This window comes from Typopeltis vanoorti, chromosome 23 (assembly GCF_054136105.1).
Source record: "Typopeltis vanoorti isolate ZY-2024b chromosome 23, IOZ_Tvanoo_1.0, whole genome shotgun sequence".
NCBI classification, from domain to species: domain Eukaryota; kingdom Metazoa; phylum Arthropoda; class Arachnida; order Uropygi; family Thelyphonidae; genus Typopeltis; species Typopeltis vanoorti.
Window position 1 is genome coordinate 28,485,359 of NC_143571.1, and position 13,075 is coordinate 28,498,433.

At 33.9% G+C, this 13,075-nt stretch overlaps 1 protein-coding gene across 2 annotated transcripts in view; it reads left to right on the forward strand.

The window, feature by feature from the left end:
• Positions 1-13,075, forward strand: part of whd (carnitine O-palmitoyltransferase whd) — a 297,210-nt gene that overhangs the window by 214,366 nt on the left and 69,769 nt on the right. For both annotated transcript variants that reach the window (XM_090412567.1, XM_090412568.1), the window contains exon 18: positions 9,134-9,298. In XM_090412567.1, the coding sequence (XP_090268693.1) occupies positions 9,134-9,298 (165 nt within the window). The remainder of the gene's footprint in view (positions 1-9,133; positions 9,299-13,075) is intronic.

A 13,075-nucleotide genomic window follows, 5' to 3' on the forward strand; every position in this document is an offset into this window, starting at 1 on the left:
TGAGGTAATTTTGGTTGTAAAGTAGGAAAGCACTACACTTGGGCTCACCATGTATGTTGCATTAGATGTACATGGTATGTAGGTATCGAGAATGCACATTCATCCATGCCATTTGTTGTCCATTGATACAGAACCCAAACTTTTTTCATATATCTCTGGATTTGCATAAAACCAGAGATCTTTTATGCAGAGTCAGAAATATGCAATATATTATTTAGCACACACACTTGCCATTGAGACCAGTGCTTCATGATGGTATATATCCAACTCTAAATAACCTGAAGTGGATCTGGATGAAATCAACTCTACCAATGGACCTGAAAGTGTAGCGTGTTCTTATGAAACAGGTGTTGATTATCAGCCACAAGTTATACAGACACCTCATTTGATAACTCAAATCAGCATTTTGTGAGAGATCTGAATCATACCAAAACACAAGCTAATATATTAGGCAAAGTTAGAATCCTTTCATAAAAGGGGAAAGTTATCTCATTTCTGAAGAAGGAGCAAAATTTAGAATTTTTTTTCTAAGAGTGGTAACCTTGTGCTTCATAATAACATGAATGGATTAATGAAAACACTAGTAAGAAAACAATATCCCGATGAATGGCATTTTTTTAATATAAAAGATGCATTGAAACTTTTCCTGAAAGCCATTCTTCCATACACTGGAAATAAATATTTCACTATTCCAGCAGTATTTGCAATCTTGACAAAGGAAACTTATAAGAGAATATTGATATCTTTCTTAAATACATATTTGAATACAATGAATACAGCTGAAGCATTTGCAGTGATGTCAAAGAAATAGTTATGAGGTTAAAAAAGATTTCCAATTCAACTGAGTTTAGTGGCAGTAGAAAAATGCTTTACAACTTCCTCTTGGGAACCCTGAAAAATTCTGTTGTCACTGCTCCACCTTAATCTGATTTTGATGAAACTTTCTGTTAATCCTTTCAATAAGAAAGGTGATGATTTCTGATATTTGAAGAATAAATTCCCAAGAATAAATCATTAAAAATTAGAGTAGAAATGTTATTGGCCCACAAATTCATATACTTCTAATGATAGTTCTATCAATGACATGTTGAGTACTGGAAAAGCAAGAAAGGTTTTTCAAAGCTAGCAGCTTTTAGGATCTCTTAATTTCTGGTTCTTAATGACAGAAACCACTAAGTGGAAACCTTGAAGGAAGACTTAAACTTAAATAAATTTGCAGATACACATGCAATAGCTTCATATGAAATGTGGTTAATATGTTAACACATAATTTTGATTATTCAGCAAGTTGAAATTACTCGCTCAACTATTGTTACTTCAAGACAAAACATTTTGATGTGTTGCTCAGTGTTGATTAACATATATTAATGCAGTTCGTATTTTAATTTCTTGCATTCTTTTTAATGACTACCTCATGAAAGGTTGCAGACCTGTAGTGCATTAGTATTGTGAGTTGGATAAGGGATATTTTTTTTTGCAGATACAATTAATATGTTGACATATAATATTGATTATTCAGCAATCACTCTCAACAATTCTTGCTTAAAAACAAAACATTTTGATTTCTTGTATTCTTTTTAATGACTATCCCATGAAAGGTTGCAGACCTGTAGTACATTAGTATTGTGAGTCAGATAAGAGATTTTTTTGTTTTGTTTTGTATTTTTATTTGATATTTACATAATCTAGAAACCCTACTATAGAGACCAAACTTGAAACTTTTTCACGCCACTAAAGACATTTACAAATGTCCAGGACCATGGTGAATGAGTATGAACCTACAGTCTGTTGGTTGGAGAATGAGTATGCTAACCATTTAGTCAACTAGGCCAGCTGTTTTAATTCCATTCCATATTTATATTTTGACAACAATATTCTGAATTCTTTGAATTCAAATATTCTGAATTCTCATAGTTGTAGTCATCAGTTTCCTGATATATATCAGGAATGTATCCTCATATCAGGAATCTGATATGAGGATACATTTCGTTTACTACTATCAGGATGATACCAGTAAATGAAAAGTTTTCATTATTACTAACTTCTTATTGACAGTTTTCCTCTAAATTAGTGCTATCGGTCAGGACCACAGTATTGCCAGGTATTATATTTTGGTCTTCAGAGGTACTTCTAACTGCATCAACCTGCCTAGATCTTGTTGTTCTTTCTGGTCATTTTCCTGCCATTGTGGCATCAAACATCTGTTTCACTCTGGTCACACATTCCTTAATGCTAATAATGTTAAATTCCTTCCTAATTCATATTTTATATGAGTCTGTCATTGATGCCATCTATTTCACTCTTCTAATTTTTGTTAGAACTCTGATCTGATCTATTTCTAATCCAGCTCTCAGATTCATAAGTAAAATTGGTCTAAATGCTGTCTTGTATACAGATGAGTTTTAGAGGCATTTGTGAAATAGAAAAAATAATATATGAACACATAAATAGAAGAAAGTTTATTAAAAAAGTATATATCTTTTTTGAATTGTCAGTTACTGAAGATAATAATTAAAAACAAAAATAAACTAGCCCTCTTAGGATACATGTCAGGAATTTGATGACGATGGTAAAATAGCTATGTATTTGAAGAGATATAAGCTACATAGTAGAGTTGTATAGTTCACTAGATACGAGGTTGACCTATGTATACAATTAAAAAAATACATTGTTTACAGTTAATAAAAAAAACACTTTCCCATGTTGCTTGAATAAATGCTCATATTTAAAATGACAGCACTATGAAAGATGAATTTTCAACTAGCAGATTCTTTGGTCAAAGAATTCCAATGCAAGCTGGATGTTTAAGTTTTTTATAAAGAAAAATATAGGATTGATGTACTTATAGTCTCTTCTCAACAGAATATCCTCTTTGTCCAAAGTACAAGAGATGACCATTACAAGGAACAAATGGTAAACACCTGTCAGGGAAAGAGGAAACTATTTATCCTTCTTAGAAAGTAATATGGAGGAGTGTTTATTGACCAGAAAGAAACTAGCACCAAGTTATATTTTTTATGATCTTTGAAATTGGATTCAGAGTTCTTAAGAACAGGATTGTATGTATTAATGGTGATGTTGCTAAATATGCTTTGAGCTTAAACTGTTTTTCCACATAATTTCTTGTTCTAGTTTAAGATCATAGGGATTGGAGCAGATGACATGTGATCTTATTAAGAAGCATTTTGCTGATGCTAGTTTTGTGAGACAGATAATTAAAAATTATTTAATTGTAAATATTTCATCCTAAGTATCTTAGGACATCATCAGTACAGTAGTTTAAACAATAATAGGAAGAACATACAGTTAGGGTGCATGATTACAATAGAATCTCATTAAACGTGCATAACATGCTACAGAAGTAAAAAGAAGTCCACTAATAACAGACGAATTAAATGTTCTAGCAAGAGGCCATAAATTTGCGATTTCACCAAAATGTTTCCCATATTTAGACTTCATACATAATATAGAAAGAAACTTCAACCATCTCTCCAGTATTGAAGCCAACAGACTTCGTTTTGAGGTAGCTAAAGTGATCTACAATGCCAAACCTTCGGAATTAAATATCCCACCATCAGAATTGAAAGCTATTATATCCTTAAAATGTAATAAAAACGATCATTACCAGAGCTGATAAAGGAAATACCACTGTGGTTCTTGATACAAATTCATATGACCAAAAAATGAATTTACTTCTTCGAGATCGTAATACTTACGCCAAATTAAATGATGATCCTACAAAACGTCAACTCAGAAAATTAAATAAGCTACTTAATGAAACTTCCTCCTTAAATGAAGAAACAATCAAAAAACTTAAGACATACCATGCAAGACTTCCTAGAATTTATGTATTACCACAGTGAAACACGTATTAATCACAGTGAAAATTATAATTTTCACTGTGGTTAATACGTGTGTTTCTTTTAATTATGATCTCACCACAGGTTTCATTATTTAAAAAAAAAAAAAATTGTGAGACAGATGAATAACGTGTAGTTTTATTCTATGCAATTGGCCTGTGAAGGTAGGTTTTCGATATACTGGATTTATCAGTATGTCAGATGAAAAGTGGGAAAGGAGAAGGCTAAGAATGCTAATTTTACATCCTTTTCTTTCTCCATGGTCAATTTGATCCAAGGATATGGGCTATTGATTTTAGTAAGGAATGAGGATAGAACAGCTTCAGGATGTGGCTAAATAGCAAAGATATCCTCCACATAGTATACCAGAATGGTGGTTGGTATTGCATGAAAGCAAATAATGAGTCTTCTAGATGCTTAAGGTATAATTTGCTAGGAAAAGACTTCCTGTGGTGTTTTTTTTTTTAATTATCCCACATGAGAGGTCACAAGACCTATAACACCACAGTGCCATGCAGCAATAGATAGAGAGAAATTGTAGTACTTAATGTAGTACTATTTTTCATAACCTTTATTGCACCGCGTTCAATAAAAAAACTCTGGACTACCTGGGATAGGCTTAACTTCACAGATGAATTTTGTTTTTATCGATAAAATAGCCTGAAAGCATGACAGTTTGGATGTTGACAAATTGTTCAATTTCATCATGCATTCAGGTTAACTTTACCTTTAAAACTGTAAAAACAAAATTTACAAGCATATGAAAGGTATTGTCACCATTGGAAATCCTTTCTCCCCATCAAATCAAATTTGTGTGGAAAAGACAAGGACATAAAATTAGCTCTGCTGGACATCTTCTCCTGGTGCTGACAACTTAAGTATATTATAAACCGACACTCAGAAGACTATATATATATATACACACACACACACATATAAACCCTCGATTTAACGGACTAATTGGGGCAAAGGGGTGTTTGTTGCAAATTTTTTAAAATAAAAATATCTATAACATTATACTGCAATTTTATCAGTATTAACACTGTAATAACAAAAAATATTGTTTTATACATACTTTTAGATAAGTTAATGTTCGTTGTTTAGGTAATCCTACCTTGAAAAAAACTATGAATTTTTTTTTTTCAACTTTTGAATTCTGCTGTTTTTTTTTTATAATTAACTCCCTAAAATTGCGAAAATGTGTGTAATAAAACTGCTAAAGTCACTCCACGTGACAAAAGAACTAATTACAGTGTGATTGGTTTGATCATGTCCTAATCATTCGCTGAACATGTTTTATGAGCAGTGACTCATTTATGTCAGCTAAATTACTAGTGTTTTTCCAAGATATGTTTCCAACACATAAAAAATTCAGCCCATTTCAAAGCCAGCATAGAAAACCTTACACTCCAACATACTGACATAATGGTCAGTTTTGACGTCTCCTCCTTATTCACAAATATCCCACTCAAAGCAACCTTAGCCAAGCTAAATTTCCTCCCAATATCTCAGCCCTATTTCAGTTCACTATGAACTAAGGCTATTTTGTTTGGCAAGGAAAATTCTTCAAACAAATAGAGGGGACAGCCATGGGTTCACTGCTCTCTCCACCCTTGGCCAACTTTTTTATGGAGACTTTTGAAGAGAAAGCCTTAAACTCTGCCCCACAGAAACCAACCATATGGCTTCACTACGTTGATGATGTGTTCGCTATTTGGCCTCATGGCTCTGATACACTCCAGAATCAAGTTCACCCTGGAAAAGGAGAAAAACAACAGCCTCCCTTTCTTACACACAGTAGTCACCTGCCAGCCTGATGGAACCTTGGTTTTCTCAGTTTATAGAAAACCCACCCACACAGGCATATACATTCACCAACAATCCCACCGCCCCCCTCACAACAATATGGAGTTATTAAGACACTACACAACAGGGCTAAACTTATCTGTTCAAATGACAATGCTCTAACCACTGAACTAAACCACATCCTCAACACTTTCTCAGCCAATGGCTACCCCCCCCCCCAAAAAAAAAAACAATCCAGAAAATATTGACACCAGTCAACCACAACATCCTCCCCCCCCCCCCTTCACAACAAGGATTATTCTAAATCCATCACCATCCCTACATCTGAGGCACCTCAGATGATGTCCCTTATCCACTCCACTAAAGGCCAACCACCTCCCTGGTGTATACCAGGTCCCTTGCAGCAGTAAGCTGTCCTATTTTGGCCAAATAGGCAGGACAGCTAATATCAGAATTTCAGAACACAAAGACTACATCCGTTTTCACTAGTACAGCCACTCTGGTCTTGCAGACCATGCTCTGGATACTCACCACAGAATATGGTGGAAGAAAGCCATGGTTATACACCGTTGTAAATTCAAATTTGAAAGGCTATTCATGGAATCAGCCTCAGCCCTAAGAAACATGCCAACCTCAACAAATTTGGTTGCATGAGACTGCCCCAAATTTGGGGAACTTACTTCAGAAAACCTTCAGCCCAACGGCTGAGAATACTTACATAGCCTGCTAGAGGGCACCATCAGGACTTTTAGGAGAAACACCAGCTTCCTGCTTCGTCCTCAGTTACTGTGTGCAGTGGCGTATTTAGGTATTTCCCACTCCTAGGCCTGCCAATAGTACTGCCCCTCATATGAGAAGCGGGGGGGGAGCTCATGACCCTAACCTCCAGTGATTGAAGTTGCCGTAGAATCCCATTTGCTTCACATCACGTAACTTTCTTTTGGGTGGCATCATTTTCAATTTCGGCAAAGTGGAAATTATTTCTGTCCATCCCTCATGATGACTTTGACAGGCATCATCATGAGCTGACCGACAAGTTGGCGAAGGACATTTGATTACTTTTGCAGAAGTTTCCAGGTGCTTCCTTAGAACATTCCACCGATGTGTTGAAGATGTGAAAAATACGTACAGTTCATCAAAAAATGCAAAATAGTACGGACAGAATTCGGCAGCGCAAGTACCAATCAGAGACAGAGAATGTCCAGCGCCACGGTGTGAATTCTGCCAATGGATTTATTTCAAGAATTCTTGCTTGCAGTCCTGTGTACTTGCCTGACATGTTACTAGCATTATCATAGCCTGTCCTTTGCAATTTGCTACATCAATTCCAAGCTCGTTTAGTGTAGTCAAAACCGCCTCTTGTAACTCTTCAGATTTGTGACTTACGTTAGGAATACGTGTGGATAGGATTTTAACTTAGATGGCGCCATGTTAGGACTTTAGTCTTGTGTTGCACGCTGCAAACACTTATACTAGCCCCACTGTTACACCGGATTGTGGTTGTCTTGCTTTTGTAACAAACTTTGTGTTGTGTGCTCTGAAGATGCTGAATATAATACCAGCGAAATATTAGCTTCTAAGTTAATAAATAGTTATTTTCTTATCCATCTGTGTTCATATCATACCATGAAATCTATTGCAACATTACGTTAGGAATGAAATGCAAGAAATGCTCCACAGGATTTGCATGTTCTTTCGCATATCATACAATGAAGGATAGCTGATCATGAGACAAGTCTGGTGTTGAGTCATCACTTATGGAATAGTACTTAGCTATTTTAAGTTCTTCCACAATAAATTTGATTACTTTCTCGTCCATTATTTTAATAAATTCCTCATACGTGACAGAGAAAAGATAGGAAACGAAATCTTTTCCTTTTTTCCCACTTTCGGCAATGTGCTCAGCAAGAAAGGGATCAAATTCACTAATCCTATTGCCTTTGTGTCAAGTTATCAACAACAATACAGTAGCTTTCCATGTCTCGGTCTGTGTAGTTATGTAGAATCTGATTCTATGTCAATATGCTTGCAGACTAAACTTACAATGAGGAAAAGAAAAATATTTCTCTACTTGTGAGTAGATGCAGCATATAAGGAACATGTTATAATTACGAAAACGAGAGCCTGGAAATTTCCACTGGCCTATACCTAAATATGCCACTGACTGTGTGTAATGCCTGCGTGCACGTGTCTTTATTTTAAGTTCCTGTGAAAATGGCAACGTGACATTGCCGAAATATTGGAATATAGATTAAAGTTTAATTTTAATTTATATCATTTGTACGTTGTAAATTCCTTAAGTAATTTAATAAGCATGTATAACCAACATGTAAGCTTTTCTACAAGAATTCCAACATATGATGGCCTATTCGCCAAAATTTGTTAAAAATAACAGGAAATTAATAACAAAAAATAACCTGTTAATTTAATTATAAGCAAATCTTGGTTAAAAGCATTTTAAAATTAACAAGGTGTTAATTTTCACATGTGACATGCAGACTGGAAATTTTGTCTATTAAATCTGAAGTTCGTTAAATCGAGGAGGGTTTACTGTGTGTGTGTGTGTATATATATATTTATATACACAAATATTAATATATACACAATAATAAAGATTGTTACATTATTATTGCAAAACACTATTTTTTGTTTTAAAATTGTATCATGCATATTGGGTATAGGTCACATAAGTTTAGCTGGGGGGTGGGTGGAAACAAAGCAAATACTTTATTACCAATGCTTTGCCTCCAGTTAATGAGATATGATCACAAAGCGTGACCACACAGTATGGCTTATGATCACAAAGCCATACTGTGTTGGAATTGAAGAAGAGCACCAAAGATGATGGCTTTGTTGTTAGTTTGAAAGATATAAACCTGAACTCAAAGATTAAAAGTTTTAATTTTATTAAGATTATTTGAAAAAAATCTAGATACATTGCAAAAAAAGTAGAAACTCTGGTAGAAGTAATCAAAGTAGATGTTTGATCATTGACTCTAAAGAAATCTGCTCTTTTTTGAAGATTTTATGTATTATTTGGATAACGAGATGTAAAGGGAAAATTTGTGTATGTGTGATAGAAAAGAGAGAAATGCGTTTTGGTTATGCTGAAGTGGACTATTGTCCTCATCTTATTTTTTTAAAAAAATAATAAAAATGGCATGGGAGGTCAGTATTTAAGGCATTGGTCATAGAAAGATTATGAAATTTGGAATGTTTGAACATGTGATTTGTCCAACAAGAAAAGAAATGCGATTTGTTGTCCTCAAAACTATTCTGGATTTGAGGTTAATAAAAAAATTGGAAAGTATTGCATGTATTGAAAATCTGCTCACCTATGTTGTTTTTAGCAAATTGTCTAGATTTAATTTCCAAAAATATATTGTGTAAGTAGTTATTGTTTTTGAAATGTTAGTGTTTTACTTATTTCAGAAACCTAAGATTTTTTAATATTTTTTTTTGATAAGTGTGTGGATGTAATCAGCAGTTGTGTTACTAATGTACAAGCTATTCTTGAAGATGTTGACCTGAGGCTTTTAGCATACTCTTCATATGGAAAGGGTTTTATGAAAAAATGCAGAGTGAGCCCTGATGCATACATTCAAATGGCACTGCAACTTGCTTACTATCGGGTATGTATATAAAAGTAGCATTTAATTCTTTTTTTTTTTATTTTAGCATATAGAATATCAAGAATAATGTAATGTTTCTTGATATTCTGTAATTAATTGAAGTTTTGTTGATATTCTGTATTTAAGTGAAGTTCAGATTGAATTTGTTTCACCTAAATCTATAAAATATTATTGAAACAAAAGATTTTCAGTATTAAATCTGCTAATATCTTTTATTCCCCAAAGGGTAGGCAGAGCTTCTTTAGGCCTGACTAAATTTTTGAAGATAGTATGCAGTCAGTCTCCATATTTCAAGCTTTCACTGCAAGGCATCAATAAATCTGTTTTTTGGAGGTGGAGGAGAGAAAGAGAGTGACTACCACTGTCTCATGGCCCTAAACCCTAACACTCTTAGGATAGGATGTGGGATTAAAAACCCAAGTTTCTAGGATTTTTTAAAAAAAAAAAAAAAAAAAAAAACCTTCTTGCCCATGTTGAAGAAAGATTAACTAACCCAGGAACCAGGCAAAAAAAAAAAAAGCTTCAAAAAAGTTCCTCTAGTCAATAGCCTAGCATTATGGATGAAACTACTATTTCCACAGAGCTTCATGCACCTTTTAGTGCTAAGGCTAATATTTAATTTTGAAATTTAGACCTAGCATTTATATTTGGGAAGCAACTTCTTATTTGTGAATATATTAAAAATTGTGTGCTGCTTGGTAGTATAGTGTAACTAGTATCCTTGTGCTTATCTCACACAAGGATCCAGACTTTGAGTTCTTGCTGCAGAAGTACGGTTTTATTTGTTTGTTTGACCAAGCAGATAGCAGACATTAACAACCATCCACTGTGGCATGGATGTTTGTGAGATCACTATACTGTTTATTGGAAGCGGAATGATTTTAAAAGTACTATGTTTGGTCTGTAGAGCAGAGTTCCTGGATTATGTAACTATTAGCCCAAATATATTACTGATGTTCATATTACTGATGATTTGCAATCTTTCATTGATGTGATTTTCATTGAAAAAATAGCTTCATATGGTGATAAGGCAAGATAATGTCTTTGAATCTATTTTAATAACAAAATACTGACCCTGGATACTCTTCTAGTATTGCAGATGAGGCTAGCAGGTTAGAAAATAAACATATTTGATGCTCACATATAAATATTTATCATTATAGTTGTCAGAAAATATAATGGAAATTGAAGAGATAAATCAGTGGGAACAAAACTTAATGAATTTGGAATGTATAAGCTGGGCTTCAAATGCAGCACCCCGTATTAAATTTTATGAATTCTAGGTATGTGGAGTAATTTCTTTGAAACATTGCTAAATGAAACAAGCAATGACGGTGATAGAAAAATATTCAAGAGGAATGCACTGGAATACATATCAATACTTGATATAGAAAAGCCATCAAAAACCTGAAAATTTAGAAAGGCAGTGGAGTATGTGATATTCTACTAGAAATGCTCAAATATGTAGGTATAAAAGTTGTACATTGGCTACTCTGCATAATTCAGATAGCATGGTCAGAGAGTTGAATTCCATATGATTAGAGTAGGGCTCTCGTAGTACCCATATATAAAGAAAATTCCCTGCTGAGTGTTCTTAGGCAGACTTATAAAAGCATACTTCAGAAAAGGTTAAGAAAAATTGTGAAAGGGAAAACTTAGAGAAGAACAAGCTGGGTTCAGGTGAAATAAAGGTTGTCAGGATTGGATTTTTACTTTAAGCCAAATAGTTGCGAAATTGTGGCAATATATTACAAGGATCTGTATTTAAGTTTTGTACATCTGAAAAAGGCACATGACAGGATACCAGGAGAAAAGCTGTTCAGAACACAGAATTATGTGGTATAAATGAGACATGATATCGAGCAATACATACAATCTATGTTTGAGTCAGCAGTTAGAAGTGAAGGTGTACAGGAAGAGGGTCTGATGTGAAATCAGGTGTGAGACAAGGGTGCACATTATCTCTGCTATTATTCATCATCTATATTCATATTATGAAAGAAAGTGACATTAAATCTGATGTCAAAATTGGAGATTTTAATCTTAGCTCTTTATGCAAATGAAGGTATACTCCTAAATAATTCAATTACAGATCTACAGGTAATTAAATTAAATAACTGCTGTAATAAATTTGGTATGAAAATCAGCATTGAAAAGGGAAACTATTAAAATAGACACGACATTGAAAACATCAACTGCATCCTGAATGGGAAACCCATAGAACGAGTAAAACATTTCAGCCATTTAGGCACGATTTTTTAGTGAAGATGTAATTAAATATTGAAATAGACAACAGAATTAGGGAAAGGTATTGTGGGAAATCAGCTGAATAAATTTGTATGGAATAGGAGAGAAATTAACCAAAACATTAAATTACCAGTATGCATGACAGTGTTCAGACAAATTTTAACTTATGGGTCTGATAACTGGATTAGAAATAAGACACTTGATCAAAGACTGAAGACTACAGATATAATAGTTCTGAGAAAGATTACCAGCCTGAAAATTAACAGGTATCAATTGCAGAATCATATTAAAAGTAAGGATATTAGAAAGGAACTTGACATTGTTGACATTCAAGAATATGTGAGCAGAGCTAAATAGAATGGGAGAGAAAATATTCTTTCATTTTTAAATTATGAAAACAAATGTTTTTTGCTAGGATAGCAGGACAAAGATCCAAAGACCAAGTTTTTGAATTAATACAGTAAAAATTACTTTAGAAGATTAAAATGTAAGATCTGATAGATAACATTGATTTGAAGGAAAATTGTCGATAGAATGTTAGTAATGATGTAAACTCTTTGTGTGGTACCACCATAATATCCTGTATACCCCTTGAGGGCACATAACAGGAATTGGAAGATGATAAATACTAACTTGTTGCAAATGTTCAATATGTTTCTCATTTATGATGTCCAGTTTGGAAGATGGTTTCCATAGAAGAGCATGTAGGAAAGGAAGTTAGTAAAAACAAAGTAAGTCAAAAATAATTAATAATACCAAGTTCTTTTGTATTTTCATTTCTAATATTTCTGCTGATTTCAATTTTTCACTGAATTAATTTCAAAAAATTCTCAAATCATTAGATAAACTGTTTTATTTCTAACCTGTTGGGTAAATTGCTTTATTTATATGACCTGATTCTCTGATCTCAAAAATAAATAATTTATTTCTTCCTTTGTGTTTTGCTCTAAACGAACAGAAGAAATAGTTTGCTGTAGTGAATTTCTTTTAGCATTACAATGCACCTATGAGGTTTTAGTCAGGGCTTTTCTTTTGCTTATAGTGGCATAGGGTTTTGAATAAGCGTTTTCAGTAGTTATAGTGTTGTTTACAGTTGCAGGGGAAGGGTGGTGACAAATTATTTCATAACAATCCTAGGGAATTTTTTAGCTATGTGGCCAGTAGGAGGAGAAATGACTGTGGAAGAATGACATTGTGGGATAAAAATGGGAATAGAGTGACTGATGCAGGGGACATAGTGGAATTGTTCAATGAACACTTTATTGGAGTATTTCATCCTGGAGGAGTCAATTTGAATACTAGAGGGATAGGGCAGGTTTGAGATTTAGAGGTGCAGGAGGAGAGTGTGTTCCAAATACTGAGTACTCTGGATGTCAGTAAAGCTGTAGGACTGGATGGTATTTCACCACGAGTTTTGAAAGAATGTGCTAAGGAACTGACAGTGCCTTTGACCTGACTTTTCAATGAAAGTCTGGCTGCGGGAAAGGTGCCCATGGAATGGAAGGAAGGTAAGATAGTGCCATTGCATGA